Source organism: Polychytrium aggregatum (assembly GCF_025602895.1).
Source record: "Polychytrium aggregatum strain JEL109 chromosome Unknown BJ171scaffold_86, whole genome shotgun sequence".
In the NCBI taxonomy this organism is placed as follows: Eukaryota; Fungi; Chytridiomycota; class Chytridiomycetes; order Polychytriales; genus Polychytrium; species Polychytrium aggregatum.
This window is the reverse complement of record NW_026516288.1, coordinates 18621-39662: the sequence shown is the minus strand read 5'-3', so window position 1 is coordinate 39662 and position 21042 is coordinate 18621. Positions and strand designations below refer to the sequence as shown.

General features: G+C 54.0%; 4 protein-coding genes and 4 non-coding genes across 8 annotated transcripts; 2 read left to right on the top strand and 6 right to left on the bottom strand.

Annotated features, from left to right (window-relative positions):
• Nucleotides 1-206: 206 nt before the first annotated feature.
• On the bottom strand, nt 207-2622 carry BJ171DRAFT_303391 (uncharacterized protein). The gene is made up of 6 exons (XM_053107012.1): nt 2335-2622; nt 2156-2178; nt 1916-2071; nt 1130-1824; nt 633-929; nt 207-535 (listed from the first exon to the last, which is right to left on the bottom strand). Exons 1-6 carry the CDS (start codon nt 2559-2561, stop codon nt 287-289), a joined length of 1647 nt encoding a protein of 548 aa, XP_052962068.1. The 5' UTR covers nt 2562-2622; the 3' UTR covers nt 207-286.
• Nucleotides 2623-2774: 152 nt separating this feature from the next.
• Nucleotides 2775-4849, bottom strand: BJ171DRAFT_303373 (uncharacterized protein). The gene is made up of 4 exons (XM_053107011.1): nt 4671-4849; nt 4094-4522; nt 3581-3961; nt 2775-3367 (listed from the first exon to the last, which is right to left on the bottom strand). The coding sequence occupies exons 1-4, from the start codon at nt 4783-4785 to the stop codon at nt 3138-3140; spliced, it is 1155 nt and encodes a 384-aa protein (XP_052962067.1). The 5' UTR covers nt 4786-4849; the 3' UTR covers nt 2775-3137.
• Nucleotides 4850-5190: 341 nt separating this feature from the next.
• On the top strand, nt 5191-5272 carry BJ171DRAFT_t310. The gene has a single exon. It is a non-coding gene; the product is annotated as a tRNA-Leu (tRNA).
• A 3478-nt stretch (nt 5273-8750) lies between these two features.
• Nucleotides 8751-12982, top strand: BJ171DRAFT_641152 (uncharacterized protein; the record flags this gene model as incomplete). Its single annotated transcript, XM_053115774.1, has 14 exons — nt 8751-8846; nt 8968-9000; nt 9168-9209; nt 9295-9393; nt 9687-9749; nt 9891-9956; nt 10091-10249; nt 10359-10394; nt 10666-10782; nt 10977-11421; nt 11458-11510; nt 11714-11972; nt 12142-12615; nt 12738-12982. The coding sequence occupies 14 exons, from the start codon at nt 8751-8753 to the stop codon at nt 12878-12880; spliced, it is 2085 nt and encodes a 694-aa protein (XP_052962066.1). The 3' UTR covers nt 12881-12982.
• A 1580-nt stretch (nt 12983-14562) lies between these two features.
• BJ171DRAFT_532510 (uncharacterized protein) lies at nt 14563-16162 on the bottom strand (the record flags this gene model as incomplete). The annotated part of the gene is made up of 5 exons (XM_053112781.1): nt 14563-14901; nt 14992-15124; nt 15259-15568; nt 15734-15915; nt 16024-16162. Coding segments are annotated over 5 exons (950 nt in total), but the record flags the coding sequence as incomplete, so codon positions are not given.
• A 2464-nt stretch (nt 16163-18626) lies between these two features.
• On the bottom strand, nt 18627-18700 carry BJ171DRAFT_t309. Its single transcript has one exon. It is a non-coding gene; the product is annotated as a tRNA-Asn (tRNA).
• Nucleotides 18701-18704: 4 nt separating this feature from the next.
• Nucleotides 18705-18777, bottom strand: BJ171DRAFT_t308. Its single transcript has one exon. It is a non-coding gene; the product is annotated as a tRNA-Lys (tRNA).
• Nucleotides 18778-18785: 8 nt separating this feature from the next.
• BJ171DRAFT_t307 lies at nt 18786-18858 on the bottom strand. Its single transcript has one exon. It is a non-coding gene; the product is annotated as a tRNA-Ala (tRNA).
• Nucleotides 18859-21042: the final 2184 nt, after the last annotated feature.

Below are 21042 nucleotides of genomic sequence, written 5' to 3'. Positions count from 1 at the left end.
CACTTTAATTTCACCCTGTGCATGGTTTTCGTATACAGCGTCCACGAAATGGAAGGAAGGACATCTCTGCTTCCCCCCCCGTTTCGAGCTCGCCTGTGCCTTTCTTTCTGTATTCTGAATACACATGGCCCATCCATAATTCAAACAAGTCAAGGGGCATTCATCGCCCACACCCTGCTCTCCCGCCTGCCCATCCGTCCGCTGTCCATTCGGGTGATCGTCGCTCGAGGGGAAATCTGTCCAGTGTCTGTCCAGCGTCTGTCCAGTGGTGGTGGGTCGTTGTCTCTCACTCAGCCGTGCTATCCACCAGCCGAACTTCAATCAGATCTGCTTTCAGGACGTCCATCTCTCCGGCATCCTCAGGGCGACCGTCGATGAGAATGTCGGGATCGTCGATCTCAAACCGCCCACCAGGCTGGACAGGTTTGCTGTGGCATTTGAGTCGATAGGACTTTTGGAAAGGATTGTACAGCATCACCGTGGCAGTTTTGTATCCCGAAATCGCCGGCGTGTAATTTTCTGAGAGCTCCAGGATCTGGCAACAGAGCGGCAGTGACGTTAGAACCCAACGATCATTGCCTGAGCATAAATCAGTCGCAGTGGCTGAGCTCATCCGTGCACACAGATGCTACCTTGAAGGCAATCTTCGAGCCAACTTGAATCTGATCGAGCACCAGTGGATACTTGGAGTAGTCTTCGGGCGGCTCTGTCCGGGAGTCGGCTGCGATGCTTGGGTGCTTCTGCGTGGTCTTCTGGGCTGGTCTTTGCTGTGCGTCATGGGTCGGCCGCTGTCGCTTCTTTGCCGGGACCTTGGGCCAGAACTGATGGAATCCGCTTTCGACCTCGTCGCCATATCCATCCTCCAGCTCAACACGCGTCCATATTGCTCGCGGAGGGGTGGGTGTTCCATCGTCGTTCATGATCTGAACCTGCGAGTGATTCGATACGGGACATCAAGATCTCAACACGGGGATATTTGCACATGCCCCAGGCCGACTATGCCGCCGCTTCCTTCCTCAGATTAGTCTCTAAGGTGTTCCAGACGGGTCCCAAATGAGCTCTGGAAGGGTCCCAGAATACACGCGGCTGCTTCCTGCGGCCCATTTGCCAGCAATGGAGAGGCCCCTACCTGTGCAAACGGAGCAGTAGCTTGAACATTCACCCGCTTTTCAGGAGCAAGCGACGTCGCTTCAGCAGACTGCAGCAAGGCTTCCACCTCGGCCCCAAGCTCGTTTCCGAACCGAACGTGAGTCCTTGAAGCTCCCAGCATCTTTTGGAGTTGCTTGCGCTTGTTTTTGCCGAGGGCAAGCGGGGCATCGGCATTGGCCGGGGTACTTTCAATCCGATCCTCGACTGGGACTTTGCGAACATGAGACTGGGACTTTGGCGGCGAGAGCAGCCCAATGCCAGACTGCGTTGTGGCGATCGTCGGGGCTACTGGATTTGGATGGGAAGCAGAAGCATGATCGTCGCTCTCCTCGCTCTCTTCGCCATCGCTGCTTTTATCGCTTTCTTCGCTATCGCTGCTTTTATCGCTTTCTTCACTGTCGTCGCTACCGTCGCTGTCATCGTCATCATCGCTGCTTTCGTCACTGTCGTTATCATCACTGCTTTCGTCACTGTCGTCATCATCGCTGCCTTCTTCACTGTCGTCATCATCACTGCTTTCGTCACTGTCGTCATCATCGCTGCCTTCTTCACTGTCGTCATGATCTTCACCAACGCCATTATGGCCGTGAGTTGATTCCGCATGATCGCAAGTTTCTGCCTCGATCGATTGTGCGAGCAGTGAGCGAGTGCTTCGGGCCTCGGAGACAATCGCTTCTGGACCAGAGCAATCGATGCAAGCGAGTGGGTTGGTCATTGCTTGTCAGATGTCCACTTTGATCGTCGATCCAGCACACTCAGATTTTACCTTGGCTTCGATCGAGTACCTTGGATTGGCTCAAAGGCTGCTTGAGGCTCCCTTTCGAATCTATTGCCAGCCATTTTGGTTGGTCGGCGCTGGGCTCCCCTAAGGAAACATCGTATTTGCGTATGGCAGATCCTTGGCCGAGCTTTGTTGCCCCGGCTGAATCGATACAGAATGGTTCAGATGATCGCTGTCGGATCCAGTCGTCCAAGCTCTCTACTATGCCCGGCCAAGACCACTTACGATTCCTGTGATCGGCTTTCACCCTATAGGGAAGCAGAGCCGGAAATCGGGCATCAGAACATCAGTACCATCGCTGCCTTAACAAGGAAAACGGCCTTCTCGGATGCCTCGCTGAAATGAAAGGAAGCGACAAGCCGCCTACTTCTCGGCAAGGAGGGGGGGGGAGGTGTTGTGCATACGTTATTAGGTCATTCTCTCGAACAACGCCCTTGACAATGTCTCCACTCAGTAGCTCGAACCCGTCGATCTCCAATGCCACATCCGTGTCGATCCCAAATTTTTGGGCGAGATGACTGGCGAGATCCTCAACCGATCGCTCCAAAAGCACCAGAGGCACAGAGCACAAGCACTGGGACACCGCTAGCGGATGCTCAAACTGTAGTCGGATACGAAGTGTCTCTGGCATGGGATCCCCGTGGAGTGCAAAGAAAAGCTGGGATCGCTGCGTTTTCCATAGCACCGCCTGGTCGGAAGCAGGAACAGAACCGGCGCTGGAACCGACGCGAGCGGATTGTGGCTGGGCACCTCGGTCACGTGAGGCTCAGGCTGCGCCACAGCCAGTCCATCCCACGAAACCCAGACTCTTCCAAGCTCTGCACTGCGCGCTCCATCGGCAGCAATACGAGGTCGAGGTGGGTCTTGCTGAGCGCAGTGGCGATCGCTATTGTTCAGACGGTACACATATCCTTTCAGCGCATCGTAGCTGCAAGTGAACCACTGCCAATCGCCTCAGCTGCATGATCGAGCCGTCGGAGAGCAGCATCCGATGATCGGGCCGATACCATTCGGACGAGATGGCATTCCAATAGAGGGATAACTTTGAGCTGGATAGTCAGAGAGTAATATATTTCACCATAGAATCGCATATGGCTGACGGGCCGAAATCGACATGTGCTTGCACGCCAACCGGGATGGCATCAGTCGTCCTGGGGGCATAGAAGGTCCTTCAGAGGTCCATAGCGTCGAACAGGTCAAGATTTGGTCAGCGATGATAGAAAGATGTTGTTCGCGGCTGGATCTTCTGCTTCTGCTTCTGCTTCTGCTTCTGCTTCTGCTTCTTCTTTGTCCTCTGCTGCTTCCCTCCGGAACTAGACCCGAGCTCCGAGTCGATGCATGCCAGCGGGAAAACGCCCTCTTTGTTCGTGGTGAGATTGCATCCGAAAGCCCAGCCGTCATCGTGTCGCACCTTGATGAGAACATCATCGCCAGGCTCTGAATAGGAACCAAAAGTCAGTGCTGTGATAAATGCAAATCATGTCGCTGGCAGCCCCCATCGCGCGAGCCGTCCAGCCCGGCACTTGAATCGATGGCAATCAAAGTGCGAGAGAGAAAGGTAGGGAGAAAGAACTCGGTACCCAAGCGCATTCGGCGTGTGTCTTGTATCGGCACAAAGCAAAGGCAATCCACAACCTTTGATATGCTTACCAAGATCGATTTCATCGTCCATGGTGGGTTCAAAGTGCTCATATGCCTTTGCCATGGCATCTCGATGGTGCACCATCCCGTTCTCGGTTCTGTTTGGACGACGGCGGAGGCAACAGAACGCACCGATAACAAGAGCGATCAGAAGCAGCGCTCCTCCACCAACAACGGAGGCAAACACGGGTGTGCTGAGCCCAAGGATCTTTGGCTGTCCGTCTGTCGAGACCGCGGCATTGCCTGTCTGTGTCGATGTGGGAACCGGGGCGACAGACTGGGTATTTCTGGTCCCGCCGGCGGTCGAGGTGCGCTTTTCAAGCACCGCCGAGCAGCAGGAATCGGTCGAGTTCGAGCAGTACGAAGTGGCTGTGGCCTGGTTGTCGAATCCTAGCGCAGATCAGATAGTTGAGAAGTTCGGTTCAATGACTGCACCATCGGGCGGGGATAGTACCAGGTGAAAGGTTGGACGTCACGCTGTCATGAATGTTTCTACCAACACCTGTGTGTTTAGAAGCTCACCACACAAAAACTTGTCGCTTGAGAGGGTTGAAACGCAGTTGGACTGATTGGAGTTGGCCTTGTCGGATATGAGCACTCCAAGATTGCTCAGCTCATTGGCGCGAGGATCCGGCCCCGCCGAGCTGTTCCAAGGGGGACATAGATTGAAGGCTGCCGCAAGGGTATTGGCATATATGTTCAACGCCGATACGCACACGTTGATCGAAGGAGGTCGCTGGATGTTTTCGGCACAGATTGAGGCGTTGTTTGGGTTGTTGGTAGCGACATCGATCCATAGAGCACATTGCTCGACGACACGATATCGGATCTGGCTCGTCGAGAACGAGGGGCATTGGAAAGTCGTGATGCCGTTGGTCTCAAAGGCCTGGCCAATGTTGGAGGCGATGGCGGTGTCAAAGTCGGAGATATTTGCAAAAGGAACATAGGCACCTGGGGATAGGCAAAGTGGAATTGGTCGGTGAGGTCCGACTTGCAAATTGGGTCTGCAGTCTGAGGGGGGGGTGTGCCAGAGCCTCGCTTCTGGGAATGAGGATCCATGGCCGTCTGTTCACCCCAAAGCACCCTGAACCGTACTGACCTGCGAAATCGCCACAGAATCTTGACTTTTTGAGATTGCTGCAGGCTTGGTTTGCAGCGTAACTGTAGTGGACCAGCTGGACCAACACAACAACCCAAACTCCAAGCAATTCCATCGGCGATCGACTTGGATGGAGAAGGGAATCGGTTGACGGAGGCCAGGAGCATCACCGAGCGGCCTCGCCAGGGAAGAGAGGGCAGGCCCATCCACGAGGGCGAGGGGTGGGCCACAGGGACAGCAGGGTCACGCCGCGGCAGGCGCCTTTCCTTTTTCCTGCGCACAAGTGCGCCCACATGAGGGTGGACAGGCAGCCCAGGCGCCAGCAGACGGGCTGGGTTGCGAAGGTTGCAAAGGCGGCATTGCTGCAAGGTGCACCCGAACGCATCCGCAACAGTGGGCGCATCATGCAGGGTGAGCCGATAGCTCGACGACAGAGCAGGTTCCATGTGGAATCCGAGTGACGGAACTGAGGATATCTGGATGAAATGGTCATAATCCGAAAATCGGCTAATTACTTCATGGCAAGATGGCCGAGTGGTCCAAGGCGCCACGTTCAGGTCGTGGTCTCTCCGGAGGCGAGGGTTCGAACCCCTCTCTTGTCACTTTTTTTTCGCGCTGGGGTCGCCAAACTGGAGAATCGATAACGCATGAACATGAAGACAGGCATCTGTGGTGCAGCATCCAAGTACCGCCAAGCGCACACAACGGAGCGGATTGGGACTCGGGTCCGTTTGGTTCTGTGGCATTTGCTCGATCTGTGTTGCGCATTGCAGCCACTTGGATCGAGCCGGTTCTGCCCGTCACACAGACGTGTCAATGCTTCGTTGACAGATTTCGCTGGCTGTCGCTCTGGGCAGGCCAATGCGCCTGGCCTTCAGCCTGTCAGCGTTGTCGTCCAGTCAGTGCTGCACGTCAGCGCTGCGTGTCAGTCGGGGCCGTTCGGCCATCGGCATTTCCAGTGTCCTTTCTCGCGCCGCTCGTGTCTGTCCCGGTCCAGGTTCCCGCTCTTCGCTTCTGTCCCGCGCCTCGGCTTTGCTCCGCGCCCGCTTCGCTTCTGCCTCGTCTCTGTGGCACGCCTATCCAGTGGCTGCAGGCCACCATCCTCCATGGCGTTTGTTTTGTACCGCTGCATCACATTTCTCCAAGCCAGTCGGCCGATCCTCGGGTCGTCTGAGTCATTGTGTGGAATGGACCACTCGTCTGGGGCTAGCCACTGGTCACCCGCCGAGCACCCACTCGATACCCATTGGGTCCACTCGCCTCATACATGATGTAATCGATAGGGTAGAGTGATTTCATGCACACTGGTTCAGGCAGAGACTCAGTATTTGATGGCGGCTATGCGATCGAACGCTTCCGTTGCCGAGGCAGCTTCGCCAACAAGAACCCGGTCGATTGGATCGTCAGCGACCAGGGCATCGGCAGCCAGACCGTTTGAATCGATTGCAAGCCACTCAATGGCTATGAACTGGAGCTCCGTACTGCAGCGAGATAGTTTTTGGTTGAATATTCCATCCAAACGCAGCCGCAGATCGAAGGCCGTCAGTTCCAGTATCATCCTGAGCCTGAAAGGGTGTGGTGCTTTGAGGATGCATTGTCTTGGTATGGAGCGAGTCAGTGGGTTGGTCGTCCAGCTTGGGTTAACTGTTTGGGATGGCGTGTGGGCAAAATACGACTGGATGGGCTTGCGAGATCGCTTTGTCCTTGGATTGAAACTTGGCCAGCCGACCCACGACCGTATCGCTCTCGAATATTCAACCGTTTCCAAATAAGCCAATGGGCCGAATACACCATGACAACGACAGATGAGAGTATTTTGGGATGTAGATTGTCTGGGCGCATCCATATCCAAGTTGGGGCAGCGGGGTGCATCGACGGCTGTTCGCCGTGAAGTCCATATGCCATGATCGTCTCCTGTTTCGATCTGCATTTTGCTCGCTGTCGGCTTTGCTCATATTTTTAGCGAGCCCATCCAAACAATTGTCAGCCGATCAATATTGGCCCATGGGTTTAATAGCACAACGACCAACAGTCTTGTCACCACATCGACCTTCCGACTCCTCCACACAATGGTGCGCAACTGATCTCCATAGATCCGTGCTCTCGCTCCTTGGCTGATTCACATTGACCCGCACCCGCACATCCGCCGATATCTATTAATCAACGTAGTTATTCGTGACCATCATTCGCCATCAACACGCCCATTCACCCACTCATCTACACGCCCACACGCTGACTCATCCCGACGATTACAATACTCGTCCTCTGGGTGCCGTGTTGGCTGCTCGATTGTGCAGATGTGAGCCTTGCCGTTCACTCGCTGTATTTTCCACTCTCCCTGTTTGTACTCACCCGGCGAGGCCCCATCCAACAAGCAACCCTGCACAGCATATATCTGACCCCCGCCTTGACGACAACCACAACGCCAAGGAGCATGCAGATCCTCAAAGCCATGGTCCTTGTGATGGTCTCTGCTTGCTGAACCACTCCATGGATCATCAACATCTATCCATCTGGTCTGGGGTCGGGGGTATCCCGCCTCCACGCCTAAGCACGGAGCGATGATACCCAGCGAGAACTGCGGCAGTCATCTCGAGACTCTTGCATCCTGCGGGGCTCTTTATCAACCTTGAAGCAGAGAACAGCTCATGCGACTAGATCAATTCCAAGATGAGTTTGGACAACGGCAAATTTCCACAAGGAGGTCGCTGCGGCTGCCGCAGCCATTGCGGACACATGCCTCCCATCGCCTGTCTGCACCGCCAAAATGCTGTCAGGGCCCATCCGCCAGCTCCACTGAGCTTAGCCTGTACTGAACAAGACTGAGGACCATTGTCTCACTTGCTGGTTGCCCCGTCCGGCTGCCCTTGCTGGCTTGCAGCGGCGCCAACAGCGTCCCGCTCCTGCGCCACACCGACATGGTGCGCTATTCCGCCAGCTCCACCAGCACGAGCTCACAGTCCGATACGCATTGGTTGGTCAGCGGATCAGACGCAAGGGGTTGCGCGCTTCAATCTCTCCCTGCGCTGTTATCCAAACCCCTCGTGCTTCCGGTGATCCCCGAAGCCGCAGCCAGCATGGCAGGGCTGCTCCATCGGCCATAGCTATCGACCGCTGCACAGCCTAATCCGACCAAGTCTGCACTGAGTCAACCACTGCGGTGTAGCATCTATGAAGTGGTAATAAAGACCTTTGGGATAAGTCAACGCAGACACTCGAACAAATCGCACCGAGGCGACGACGGCACGCCCTTAGCATTCTCTGTCGACCGCACCTCCTACGACCATGTCAGCAACTCAGATGGCCCGCTGGCTTTTGGCGCCATCGCTGATTCATAATATGAATACACGAGAGCCACTGTATCCTCTTTAATGCAGCCAGTCGACTCGGCGGTGTCCATGACGCACAACCCAGATCCGCTCAACCCATGACACAATCAGCATGGCGCTGTGTGAATCCATGGCGGGCTGCAGGCCGCAGGCTCCGACCCAATAGGGGTCTCTGCGTATGAATCATTCCCAAGCCGTCGCTTGAGCTGCCTTTGCCACTGCTTCTCCCCATATATACACAATGGAGCTGCCAGCATGACCTGACTATGCTTCATTCGGAGGCCCTTCTGACGATCTCTGATCCTGCGCTCGATCCCTCTGTGCCTTCCACTCTGGCGTCCACTTGTAAATCACTTCATCCAGACAAAATGGTCGTAATTGCTGCTGTTCTACCTCACTGGCCGGCACCGCATTCTTCGCTATCTCTCGGGAGGCTGATGATGCGAGCACATCGACCACATGCCGTCTCCCAGCCGGGTTCTGACGCCACCTGCTGACCCCAATCTGCTCCGCTCGATCCGGCAAATCCCGCCTACTCCGCCTTATCGATGGAGTCACAACAGCCCGCCTTCCTCGCTCTTTCGCTACCCTCAGGGACTGGCGCCGCCGCCAGCTGCGTCGCCGTCGGGAGTTTCGGGGCCGCCTGCCTGCTTGCCGGGGACTACAAAAGCGCCAGCAGCTTGCCGCCTTCTGTCTGCCCCATCGGCTCTCGCCCTCATCTACCTATTGATAGAGCTCGAATACCGCCGATATGGATTCCTCGGGGAGAAGCACACGACTCCTCGAGATCGCCCTGATCATCGTTCTTGTCCTCAACTTTTTCGAGCACGCGTGGATCTTTCGAGATGTAAGTGCCGACAGAGCGTGGGTGCTGGTGATGCAAGTGCTGTCTGGCATGTTGCATGGAAACAGGCCAGGGTCGCGATGTGATTGAGTGTCCCACATGCGACTACTTGAGTCGTTGACAGACCCAAGTCAACTGTGCTGGCGCTCCTATGTTTGTGGGTTGGAGTCGGCTCTACATCTGCGGTGGCACTTGGGGCGGCACTTTGCTGCTTCTGGGTCAATCTCTGACTGCCCGCTAACAACCCCTGGCTCTTCCACCCTCCTGTTGCCGATGGCGTTGTTCTTTCTTCTTCCGTCGTCAACTCTGTCGATTCGACTCAAGTCCGGCCGCAATGAGCTCTCGTTTGCCTTGCCCAACGACCTGGTGAGTGACGTGTGTCTGTTAGTGCATCCCCGACATCAGAACATGGTCTCTAATGGTGATTGCCGCTCTGTAGTTGGGACTGCAGTGCAACTCGAGTGTGCTGAAGAATGAGTCGTCCTCGATTGGAATGGATCAAGGATCCGCCTCCATCGTGCATACCAGCTATATTGTCGTATCCAGAAAGGTGAGTTGTGGGGACGAAAGGTACTGTCATGTCTTGAAGAGCATGGTGGATCACAGTCCCGGGCGTGACGGGTGCCAACCCGGTGGCGATGGAGTCGTGTGAATGGGTATCTGCATGATTGCCTGGTGAGGGGGGGGGAAGATGGAGAATCGACAGCCCAGGGCGGATGTGGTTGAGTCACAGCGGCCTCCAGATCAAAGTCGAGGCAAGTCACAGACTGACTCGGAGACACGACCGAGGCACGGCTCTTTCTTTGGTGACTCAGCGACGATGTTGCTTCTGCACTTCTCCAGACTGTGGAAACATACATACACTCTCAAAACCGGCTCCAGAACGAAGTTGACCAACTCAGAAAGGTGGGAGTTTGTCATCAAGCAGACCGAGAGGGATACGACTATGCAGTCTGAGCCGAAGCTCGGTAATGCGGCGGGGTTGGACGGCAATCAATGGAAGGCAGAAAGAATCTGACGATGGTCGCCTGTGGTTTGGTGTTTTAGGAGCTCTCGTTCAAAGACGCCAAGATCAAGCTCAGCACTGACAAGGCCTCCAGGGTCCTTGATCTGGTGAGTCGATATCGCATGATCCTGTCTGCTTCTTCCGCTTTGGTCTGGCTACACCTTCCTTCCAAGACCTCACGCCTCATCCGTCGTTCCATATGTCCATCCATCTTACATGGTTCTCGTTTCCATCCCAATAGTATCTCAGTCAGGTGAATTCCAGCACACGTCTTCTTGGAATCTTGCTTGTGCGAGGAGGCCATCCGCGGAACGGCGTCATGAACATGTATCCTGATCCATCACCGACACAGACCAGGGCTCTCCAGACGTTTTCCAACACCCAAGTGCAGCTGATGCAGGTGAGTGATGCGTCTCTTTCAAGCAGCCTGGCCATCGGTGATATCCTTCTGACTCGGCATCATTATTCAGGCCTTTGGAAACAACACTGAGCCCGCTACCCGTCAGCAGCGTGCGCGTGGCTGGCGCTTTGGCGATGTCGTGATGGTGAGATGAGCAGTACTGATGACAGACAAACCGGAACTTTGGAAAGCGAGGGCGATAAGGCAGTTGTAGTGGCAGTAGCAATGCGATCGAGCATTTTTCATTCATTTGTATCGCAAAGACTTCGGACGTAGCTTGAGTGTCAATGGGTCTGTCTCGGAGCGGCGGAGGATGCGCTGAGAACGGATATCTGACGCCAATGCCACCCCTATTGACTCACTTTCCCTGTCCTTTGCCCTTCCCCTTGCTTCTTCGCTCCGCTGGTGTACTTCAGGTGGTATGCATCTCGCAAATCCCGTTCTTCGGCCTGCTCATGACCACCATGTCTCGAGGAAGCTCTTGCTCGATCCCCGCCAAGAAGCCGCCCTGTGCTAAGCCCAAGCGGTCTGAGGTAAGGATGTGTGTGTGTGCATCCCGACAGTTCATGTAGTTTTGGATATGGAGCCACACCGACCCACAGCTGAGCAATGCTGGTTGATAGACCTCCATCGTGAGCCGCTGGCTTGTGTGTGCCTCAGAGCGGCCTTGGCTGCGCCACTTACATTTCGTTCAACCCGGTTGCATCCGCTGTCCCTTGGCCGGCAGTTCGAACAGCTGTTCAAGGAGGCTCTCGATCGAGCCACGTATCGAACAGGTGGAGGTACTCAGGCTTCTTCCAGCAAACACGACTGCCATTCACCAGCGGATCCAGCTCAGACTCAACCAGGCAGCACTTCAACCCAACCAGAACAGGAGCATGCCCAAGCGAGCAGCGACGGCCCAAGCCAGACCGACCCGGGCCATTCCGATGACAAGGATGCTCAAGATGAAGAATTTTCTATAATTGATCGGTGCCCCAACATCCAACGGTCCCGGGAACATCATCGTGGCACTTCAAGCGATGGCAATGGCTCCACAACAAGCTCTGCCGACACCAACACCAACGCCGACACGAGCGGCGCTCGCTTTATCCGACGGTGTTTGGAGCTCGTTAACAAGGCCATACAGCTCGATGACTCTGACGACGCTGAAGAGTACGCCACAGACATCCGTAACTTGGCTAGCGACTTTATTGCTGCTGAAACAGATCCAATCATAATCAGCAGTGGATACTACTACATGGCGATGAGCCACATGTTGGTGAGTGCTGACGTTTACAAGTAAACAGCGCTGTTGTATTGCCGATACCGTTTTTGGCTCGCTGTCACTGCCGAATTTTCCGCTCTCATCGATCGCAAGTTGAGAGCTGTGATGCGTATTGACAGCTCGTCACTAATCTTGCTGCGAGTCCCTCGACTCGGATGTCAGCTCGGCTTGTCGCTGAGCTGGACCACTACTGACAGCCTTCCATTGTGGTCCGTGTGCTTCTTCAGATGCGAGAGCTTGCCTTGGTGATTGATAACTGCTGCAAAGCGCTTCAGCTGATCGAAGCAGCCGGCAAGATGCCGAAAACACCCGAAGACATCGAGAGCGAAGGCTTCCTTGTGCGGCCTTACGAGATTCTGAAGCTGAAGTTCAAGGCCAATTCAGAACTCGGCCTGTCTGAAGAAGCAACCGCGTGCCTGGAGCACATCGATTCGATCTATCCCGAGAGCCGCACTGGTGAGACATGCAGCAGCATTTGCAGGAATATCCGGCGAGTGGTCCGGTCATGTTCAGGCTGCGGTACTCATGACACAAGCATGTGTGCAGCTCGGTGTAGCTTCGACTGGCCCTCTGGCCCTGATGCCGCCGCTTTGTTCTAACAGAGCCCACTCTTCCCGCTATGCAGACCTGTCCTTCTTGATGCTCAAAGCCGACACCCTGGTCAACCTGGACCGGTTCGAACAGGCAGTCGAGGCAATCGAGGCTCTCGAGAGGCTCTCGGACAAACCTCCCACCGAAGCGCTGGAGCTCAAGGCCGAGAGTCTCCTTCACCTGGGGCCACGGTACCTCGAGGCAACGGTCAATACCTACAAGATCCTGGCCGAGAGGGAGCCAAATGGTGCGCATAGTCTCCATGCAGCCGTCCGATCGGCGGCTGATTATCTTGGCAGATTCATTGCCGTGAACGTGGACTCATCCACTCTGCTCCATCCAGTGCATTCGAAGCATTTCAAAAACTTCAATCTCACGTTCCGCGCCCTGATCAAGGCCAAGAAAATGCTTGAGCTCGAGAACGTGGATATCCTGCAGAGCAACCTGGACGAATCTTTGAAGCTGATCACGACGCGCTACCGCAAAATCAGTCTCAAGTGCCATCCAGGTGTGTAAGCGTATACCACAGCCCGGGCCAAGGACACGCAGCGTGTGTCAAGTGCCGACTGCAGTCGCGCTGGGTCGGCCTCATGAAACTGATTCGGACACTCGATTCTGATTGAATCACAGACAAGAATACCGAGGACAAAGAGCTGCATACAGCCCGCTTCCGAGCCGTCAACGACTCGTACGAGTACCTCAAGAAGATCATCCAGGATCAGGTCAAGTGTGACCGGAAGCTGGCGTCCATGGCAAGCCGCCAAGGACACTGAAGGGCCGTCAGCACGGACCCGAGGAGCCAGACCTGGATTGTGCCTTCAACAGCACCACCCAGGACGGCCGCATTATGCTAGACCACGGTCCAGCACATTTCGTTCCCGGCATTTTTCTTTAGCCACTACCTTTAATGTGCCTTGCAACTTCTTAATCAGTTCCTTCGCAAAACATTGTGCGGTTTTCTTCATTCGTTCCTTTCATGCTACACCGTGCTTCTTTCTCGATACGTGACCTTTGCACAACACCACGCCACTTTTTCGATTGGCTTTGTGCACAACCATCGCTACTTCTTCGATCGACTCACTTTCACAACACCATGCAACCAATGGACGACGCCCCAAGCGGCGAATCAAGATGAGCGCTACAACAATGCGCCGCTCAACTAGCTGTAAAGTTGTAAATCAAACGTTTCAAGATGCCAAATCAAAGGTTTGCTCTAGAAATGCATCGCTGGCTGTGATCTGCTCGATTGAGCCGCGTTCGAAGCAAAGCTACCAGTCCGCGATACTAACCATATACTCTGCACAGATGACTTGTCCACGAGGACGGTCCGCAGTACACGCCAACAATGCAGGTTGCCTGTACCAGGCGCATATGCGCTCGCTAATCCGATAACTGTTTGGTAAGACCGGGGCTGCAACCGGGCTGCTGTTGAGGATCTATGCGACTAGTGGTGCGCCGTGGACTGTGATTCATGAATGACCCGACTAACTCTGTGACTCTTCACTCTTGCCCATCCTTGCCTCGGTCTGCGCCGTAACACCCAGGTCAAACTTGATGCTCGTGCTACTCACCTCATTTGAAGAAGCAATGCCGTCGACGCTGTGCACACAAGTCACAGGCGTCCCTTGGGAGCTTCGGAGGAAGCTTCCAGGGGGTGCTTGGATGCGTGGCCAGTTTTGACTGATAGATGGAGGAGTCTGTTGACGAGAAGGACTCGAGTGGACACATCCCAGCCAGGTGTGGGGGCACCTGCTGGGCTGTGTTCTGGTTTCCCTTCCGCATCGGCTTCTCCCCAGGCCTGCTTTCGACAAATGATGTTGCGCCGGCTCTCCATCTTGACTGGTGGGTGCCACGGCATCCCCTTCCATGATATGCTCGCTTTTGCTTCTTTGAATGTGCTCGATCTTGCTTCTTTGAATGTGCTCGATCTTTGCTCTTTAAAATATGCCTGTTTGCCTCTCCGAGCGGCCATGGTCATATTTCTTGAATATATCTACATCATATCCAATCTGGATGGTCTCAATCTGTGATGGCTGTTTGGACGGCGAAATGCAGTTCTGTCGACCACGGACCTTGACTCATCGATGCACTCACAGCGAGAGCCATCCTCTGGCCATCCAGTCGACCCTATCTTTGTGCTGTGTCCTTCGTTCTCATCGCGGGTGTGCGTTCTTGTGCTGGCCAGAAGCAGCTCTGTCTGCGGCAATTCGCTGGTGATCTGTGTGTCCAGTCGTCTCAGAAGCTAGGTCTTGGTGGGCACAGGTCCTCACGGAAACGGCCAGTTTGGCGACAATTGAGCAGGCCGTGATTCAGCTACGGTCCGTTTGCACAACGAAACAAAGGAGGGGGTGCTCGATTGCGGTTGTCTCCGATGCTCTCCCGGCACGTTTACAATGGGTTGTGCCAGTTGCTTGACCGAGGTACCTGGAGTGCCAAAGTGTGTCCTTTCAGAGGGTGCAGAATGACAAGTCTGATATATTCCGATCAGACTCCAAAAAGGATGCCCAGTCTCTCGAGACAAAATCGGGATGCGCTCCAACTTCCGATGTATATCAATACAAGAGAAGCACTTGAGCTACTGACAAATGTCGCCAAATTACTCCAGGCCTCAATCAACAATCCATTGATTCTTGAAGCCCTTTTCCGAGAGAAGTCCGACGGTAAAGTCCCAGAGTTTGGTTGCGAGTTCACCGTCAGTGGCATAGTTCGATGGTGTCGCTAAAATGGCTGTTGGAATAAAATACTGTCCCCGATAGTTTTCTTTTTCGATTTCGGGCGATGTCGCAACGTAAACCTGGGGGGGGGTGAATGGAACAATAACATACCAGAGTGAATATATGGGTGCAAGTTGATGTCGAAGATGTACCATTGACTTTGTACGAACCTGAGTGAGAGCGCCGAACTCCGGCTTAACAGCCAACAAAGTCTTGAAGGCGCTCACAATAATGGGGGGCATATATTGGGCTCCGTGCGCCAAGTTGGTGTCGACAGCACCAGGATGGACGGCATTGACATAGCTACGATAGTAAATCAAGCTCCTCATTAGTTCCTGACACCGTTTTGTCGAGACTGAAGCCATACCGAGGCTCAATATCCTAGCATTGCTCCAACTAATTGCGCACCAAGGCAGGCGATAGCGGAGTTTACGCACATGTTATGAATGCCAGCAGCTTCAAGACGCTTCTGAAGCTCCTTGGTGAAGAGAATGTTGGCAAGTTTAGACTGGCCGTAGTTTTGCCAAGGGCTGTAGAGTTGAGGGTTGTTGTAATCGTCAAAGTCGATGCCGTTCTTGCGCGTTAGCTGATGAGCAAGGGACGAAAGATTGACGATACGAGCTGGCCTGTCCTTCGGAAAGGCTGGAAGCAGATTGAGAGTCAAGAGGAAATGGCCAAAATGGTTGGAGGCAAGTTGCATTTCGATCCCATCCACTGATAGCTGAAATTCAGTCTTGGCCATAATTCCTTTAAGCATAGAAGGCGAAAAGTTATGGATATGTGAGTAACAGTGAAGAAAGCTCGTGTGTCCACATGACAACCCCCTCCCAACTCTGTTAAAATATGCCCGGTAGGGATCCGGTCGACGAGCTGCCAGAAATAGTCGCAGGGACAGAGAAATATCAGGCCTACCAGCATTATTGATGAGGATATCGAGCTCAAGATGCCGCCCCAGAAATTCGGATGAAAACTTTTGGACAGAAGCCAGGGAGGCAAGGTCGAGCTCGGCGAACTCGACGTTCTGGTTGCTTGTTACAGCCTTGATTTCGTCCACCACTGGGAGGGCACGCTCCTTTGACCGACAAGCGAGGATCCTGAGAGAGTCGCCGCATTAGAGTTCCAAGCATTCCAGTCAAGCCACGGATAAAGACAGAGAGCGCCGGCGAGAGCCCAGTTGGCAAATGCGCGATGAGGACACTAACACATGAGCTCCTTTGCGTGCAATCTCCAAGGCGGAAACGCGTCCGAGACCAGAGTTGGCTCCGGTGATGATGACGGTTTTGCCATTGAGTGGCGGGATCTCGTCAAATGAAAACTTGGGCTTTCCGAAAAATACCATGGTGAGCAAGAAATAGGGAAGACGAAGGCTGAGCTCGAGGAACGGAAATATAAGGGCGGGAAGGCCAGCATCGCATTTCAAATCGCCTGGGTTTTGCCGGATTTCCACAAGCCACGCCCCTTGAAAATGACGATCCGGAAGCGCGGTGAAATGCCCCACAGCATCCCAACGCTTGAGAAAACCGACGATCCTTGGAAATGAGAGCACTTTATTCGCCAGGGCAATGGGAGGACAATGAGGTTGAGGTTGGATTACAATTTGGGCGTGGATGAGGCACCAGCCATCGGCGGTGGACTTTGGTCAAGGAGCCGCCTCTCCGACTCAAGTCGGTGTCGATAAGTGTCAGAAAAATATCCGCGAATAGCATGGGGAATGCTCGATCCGAGACCATAAGCGAAAAGACCACCTAAAAAGAGGAGCACTGCCAACTTGGATACGGAGACACTGGTATCTCGAAGAGACTGCAGAGGCCTCGAAATCGCAGTGGATATTCCGAGATTGCGGGGAAACCAGGAACGCAAGCCCACTGCTTTTGCCGATACAGTCGACATTTCTTTGGCTTCCGAGGAGGAGGATGTAGGATGAAAAGAAAAAGGGAACCAAGCAATGAGAAGCCAGCTCGACACAGAAAAAAAAATTCGGTCGGGGAGCAGATATTGGCGAGGCTGGGCGTCAGAGTTGCATCGAGCAGCGGTCGGGGTAAAGTATCACGAGCAGCGACCGCATTGAACCAGACGTACCTGGGTGCTTCGCCATAGGCCTGTGGTGATCTACGGTCTCTTGTTGCTTCAGGGCCGAAGCCGCTTCAAGTGAGCTGTTTGGCGATGCTTGGGGTGGGTCCCTTCGCCAACGGGGCACGGGCAAGTCGCCCAGCGACTTTCGCTGGCCGATGCCAGGATACCACTGACGAACCGGCTTGAATCGAGGGAGTTTTGAGCGGACTCGGGCCCGCTCTGGTCGCAAGTGATTTCCGAAAATATCCGGGAGCCTCGATAGGGACGCCAGGGAAGCCGGAGCTGCCGAGGCGAGAGCGCCGCGGATCGGTCCACCAGCAGGAAAAGCAGTCTTCCAGTTTTTGAACCGAGCCAAGATTCGGTTTTTAAGGTCCATCTTGAGGTGAAAAATCGACGCAGCAGCCGAATTTCAGAGTTGTAAGGATGCAGGGATGTAAGGACGCAATGACAGAGCCAAGGTTTGTCGAGAAGATGAGGTTGGGCAAAGAGAGGCAGACGTGGCCGAGCCATGGCCAATAGTGGCCGTTGATGGCGCGGCTTGGTATTCATGGGGCAGGCTCGCTACCGAGGACCTTACCCCTTCCCAATAGAAATAGAAAAATATATAAGAGTGTCGAAAAAAAAAAAGAATTGGTGTGAACATAATTTTATTTTCGAGTGAACCGATTGAAAGTTTCTTCAATCAATATCGATACCGGACATAGCAGTGCCATTACCGTGAGTACTTCATATGCTGCTTTCAACCGACAACTGAGCAACCGACCACAACAGAAGACGCACTGTTATACACATGCCGTGGGTTTCACCAAAGACGATCGGTGCGTCTTGAGTAATAAGTGATATGCAGATCCCATAAAAGTCAGCAGCATAATGGGGTGGCATAATACGAAAGGTGAGGTGACGTAATACGAAAGGTGAGATAGCATTCACTAACTCAACTCCATCATCACGCCGTCGTCAAGTGAATTGCATTGACAGTAGCGAGAATATGGTCAATACTTGCAACTTTATTCGGTTTATAGAGCCACGGTGCTTTGATAGTTCATTTGTTGGCACGCTGAAGGGCTGCTCGCCACCAGATAGTCAACCAAAAATATCGTGGTGCTCATACAACCACAACTCCGGACAAACTTGAATTTCAATCGAGAAGTATCTAAAGCGAAGCAAGCTATGGACAATCTACGGTCTTGTGGATTTATGTATTGCTAGCCACTGTTCCTGGAAGATCTAGATTCTAGAGAAGCCCATCTGATATGACTATTTGGTGTCTCATATCTGATCATATTGACATGTAATTCACTATCGCATCAATTGGCTTGTGTCTTCAAGTAAAGAAGAGCAAATTTGGTGCAAGAGCCGGCTGGCCGCGTATGTAAGGCTCCCATGAATCTCTACCATTTCTTCAAACGATTTCCGAATCCTTCGAGCTATCGCCAAAAAAATAGGCCCAGGATCCCGCAATTGAAAGCCCAAAGGAGAGGGAACTCACGTCTGAAGACAGTCCGCCTATCCTGACTATCCTGGATGACAATGATAAACGGGTAACCGGGTGAAGGTAAGAGATGCATATGGCGAAGCGATAGCCTCTGACCTAAATAGTTTAGAACACAGTCGACCAAGATAATAAAACAGAAGATCATAGATATGGAGAGGCACCATGGAAATGGAAATGAAAAGGAATGTCAAGTCTGAGCGGCAGGGCTGAATAAATGAGGTTCAAAGAAAAAGAAAACGCTCCTAGGTGGGCTCGAACCACCAACCTTCCGGTTAACAGCCGAACGCGCTAGCCAATTGCGCCATAGGAGCCAATCGCCCAACGTGGGGGTCGAACCCACAACCTTGAGATTAAGAGTCTCACGCTCTACCGATTGAGCTAGCCGGGCAGTGAAAGTGGAGAATCGGGGTATCGATCCCCGTGCCTCTCGCATGCTAAGCGAGCGCTCTACCATCTGAGCTAATTCCCCCAGGTTTGCCCCGATCTCGTTATCGAGTGTTCCGCGGACGCACGTTTTGAATTACTACCCTCTCATTGCCTCCCAACCTAACCAACCCGGTACCAACCATGCCCCCCGACGACTCGCCTGCCCCCGAAATGGCCGTAGACGTCCATGACAGTGTCCCTGGACCCTCCAGAGCACCCCCCGAGGCCCAAGCTCAGGCCGAAACAATCGATCTCACGGATCAGCCCACGCCCAAGAAACGCAGAGGCGATGGCCAAGAAGTCTCCCAGCCCATAGTCCCCAGTGGCCAGAAGCCGATCGAAACAACGATCGAGGAGCTCTATGGAGACTCCGAAATGTACCCCAACCCTCCCGATGTCGAGGCCGAGAAGAACTGGGCCATCGAAATTGCAGCCAAGGAAGAAAGGGGCGAAGCCTGTGAGGCCGACTACATGTCACTCACCTTTGACGAGATCACTTATCGTCGATTCCGCTTGGTCTTTGCACTCCGAGGCCACAGGGTCCGCTGCTCACGCTGTGCAGACAGGAAGCAGGCCTCATGGCACCTCGACCAAGACGACCACGACATCGTGTGCAAGAACAACATGATGAGCCCTGACAACCCGGCCAAGATTAAGGAGTGCGGCCAGCGCTTCCCCGTCCTCGCCTTTTGGGGACTAATGACCCGCACTGCGGACAACATTCAAGCCTTCAACCAACGGGTGTTCCTCGGCGACGCCAACACGGTCGGGGCCCGAGTCTGTGATGGCCGTAGCCACAAGACGCGGCGCCAGTGTGATGACCAGCATCACAACGGACCAATGAGATTGTCCCGCATGCTCTCGCCCTCCGCACCAATCATGAGTCCCCACGTGTTTGTTTGCCCCCATGCATGAGCACGCGCCGTTGCCACCCGCGTCTACTGGTTTCCTGCCTCCCCCACCGCTCGGCACATGTCCCCGGGCTGTGCCAAGCCTCTCTCGCTTGCACACCAGCCACTCTCGCACCCCCTTCTCGCTTCTCTGTGATGCTCCACCCTTCTCGCCCACTTTTGCCCCTCGACCTTCTCCCGGTCTATAAATAGCCCTGCATGTCTGAGCCTATGTTGAACACCAGTTCGAACAAAACTTGTTCTTTGGTGTTCGGGGCTAAAAGCTAATAAAGCTCATACCAAGCACTTGGTCTTCGTCCTTGCGCTTGTTCACTCCTCACACTTTGTTCGAACTCTCTTCTACTGATACCACCTGCTTGGTATCTTCCGTTCCTAGCCCCGCCCCTTTCCTAGTCCTGTCCGAACCTCAAGCACACTTGTGCCTGAGCCCTCTTCGCTCTCCTGTTCTTGAACCTCCTCGCTTTTTTTTCCCAGTCCCAGTCCCAGTCCCGCCATGGATCCTGCCCTCGTGGACCGCCTCCGTGCCTTGGAGGCCGAGCTCGCCGAGCTCCGGACAGCTCGCGATGCTCCTGCCGCTGGGTACAGCGTGCAGATGCCGGACCGTTACGACGGTAACCGGCAAGGGTTCCGGGCATTCGTAAATCAGTGCAAACTGTATATACGAATGCAGCCCCACCGGTTCCCTGCTGACCCGATTAAGGTCGGATTCGTCATTAGTCTGCTCACTGGACCGGCTCTCCAGTGGGCGACTCCGATGCTTGAGATGGGTGATCCCCGACTCAACTCTTTTGGCGATTTCCTAGAACGCTTTTCTAAAGTGTTTGACGACCCTGATCGGGCCAGGACTGCCGAGTCAGTGATCACCACACTGTCTCAGGGCAACCGCCCGTGCGCAGTCTATGCATCCGAGTTCCTTCGTATTGCCGCCGATACGACTTGGAACGACGGTGCAAAGATCTCGTTCTTCCGACTTGGCTTGTCGGATGATGTCAGAGACGAACTTTCGCGAGTTCGCCCTCTGCCACGAGATCTGGAGGAGTACATTGAGCTTTGTAACGAGCTCGATGCACGAATCCGCGAGCGCCGTCAAGAGCGCCGAAGCACGCCTGCCCGCTACCTGTTATGAACGCGTACCATGATTGGCGTTGTGGCGCAGCGCATTGTCATGGCACTCATGAGCATCCGGGACTGGCGACGGTCTAGAACCTTCCTGCACCATGCATTAGATTAGTTCATTCATTTACTTTATTTGATCACAGAGTGGCTTATCCTGTGGCTGAGCTCGATGACATGATAGATTAGATGGTCGAGGTATA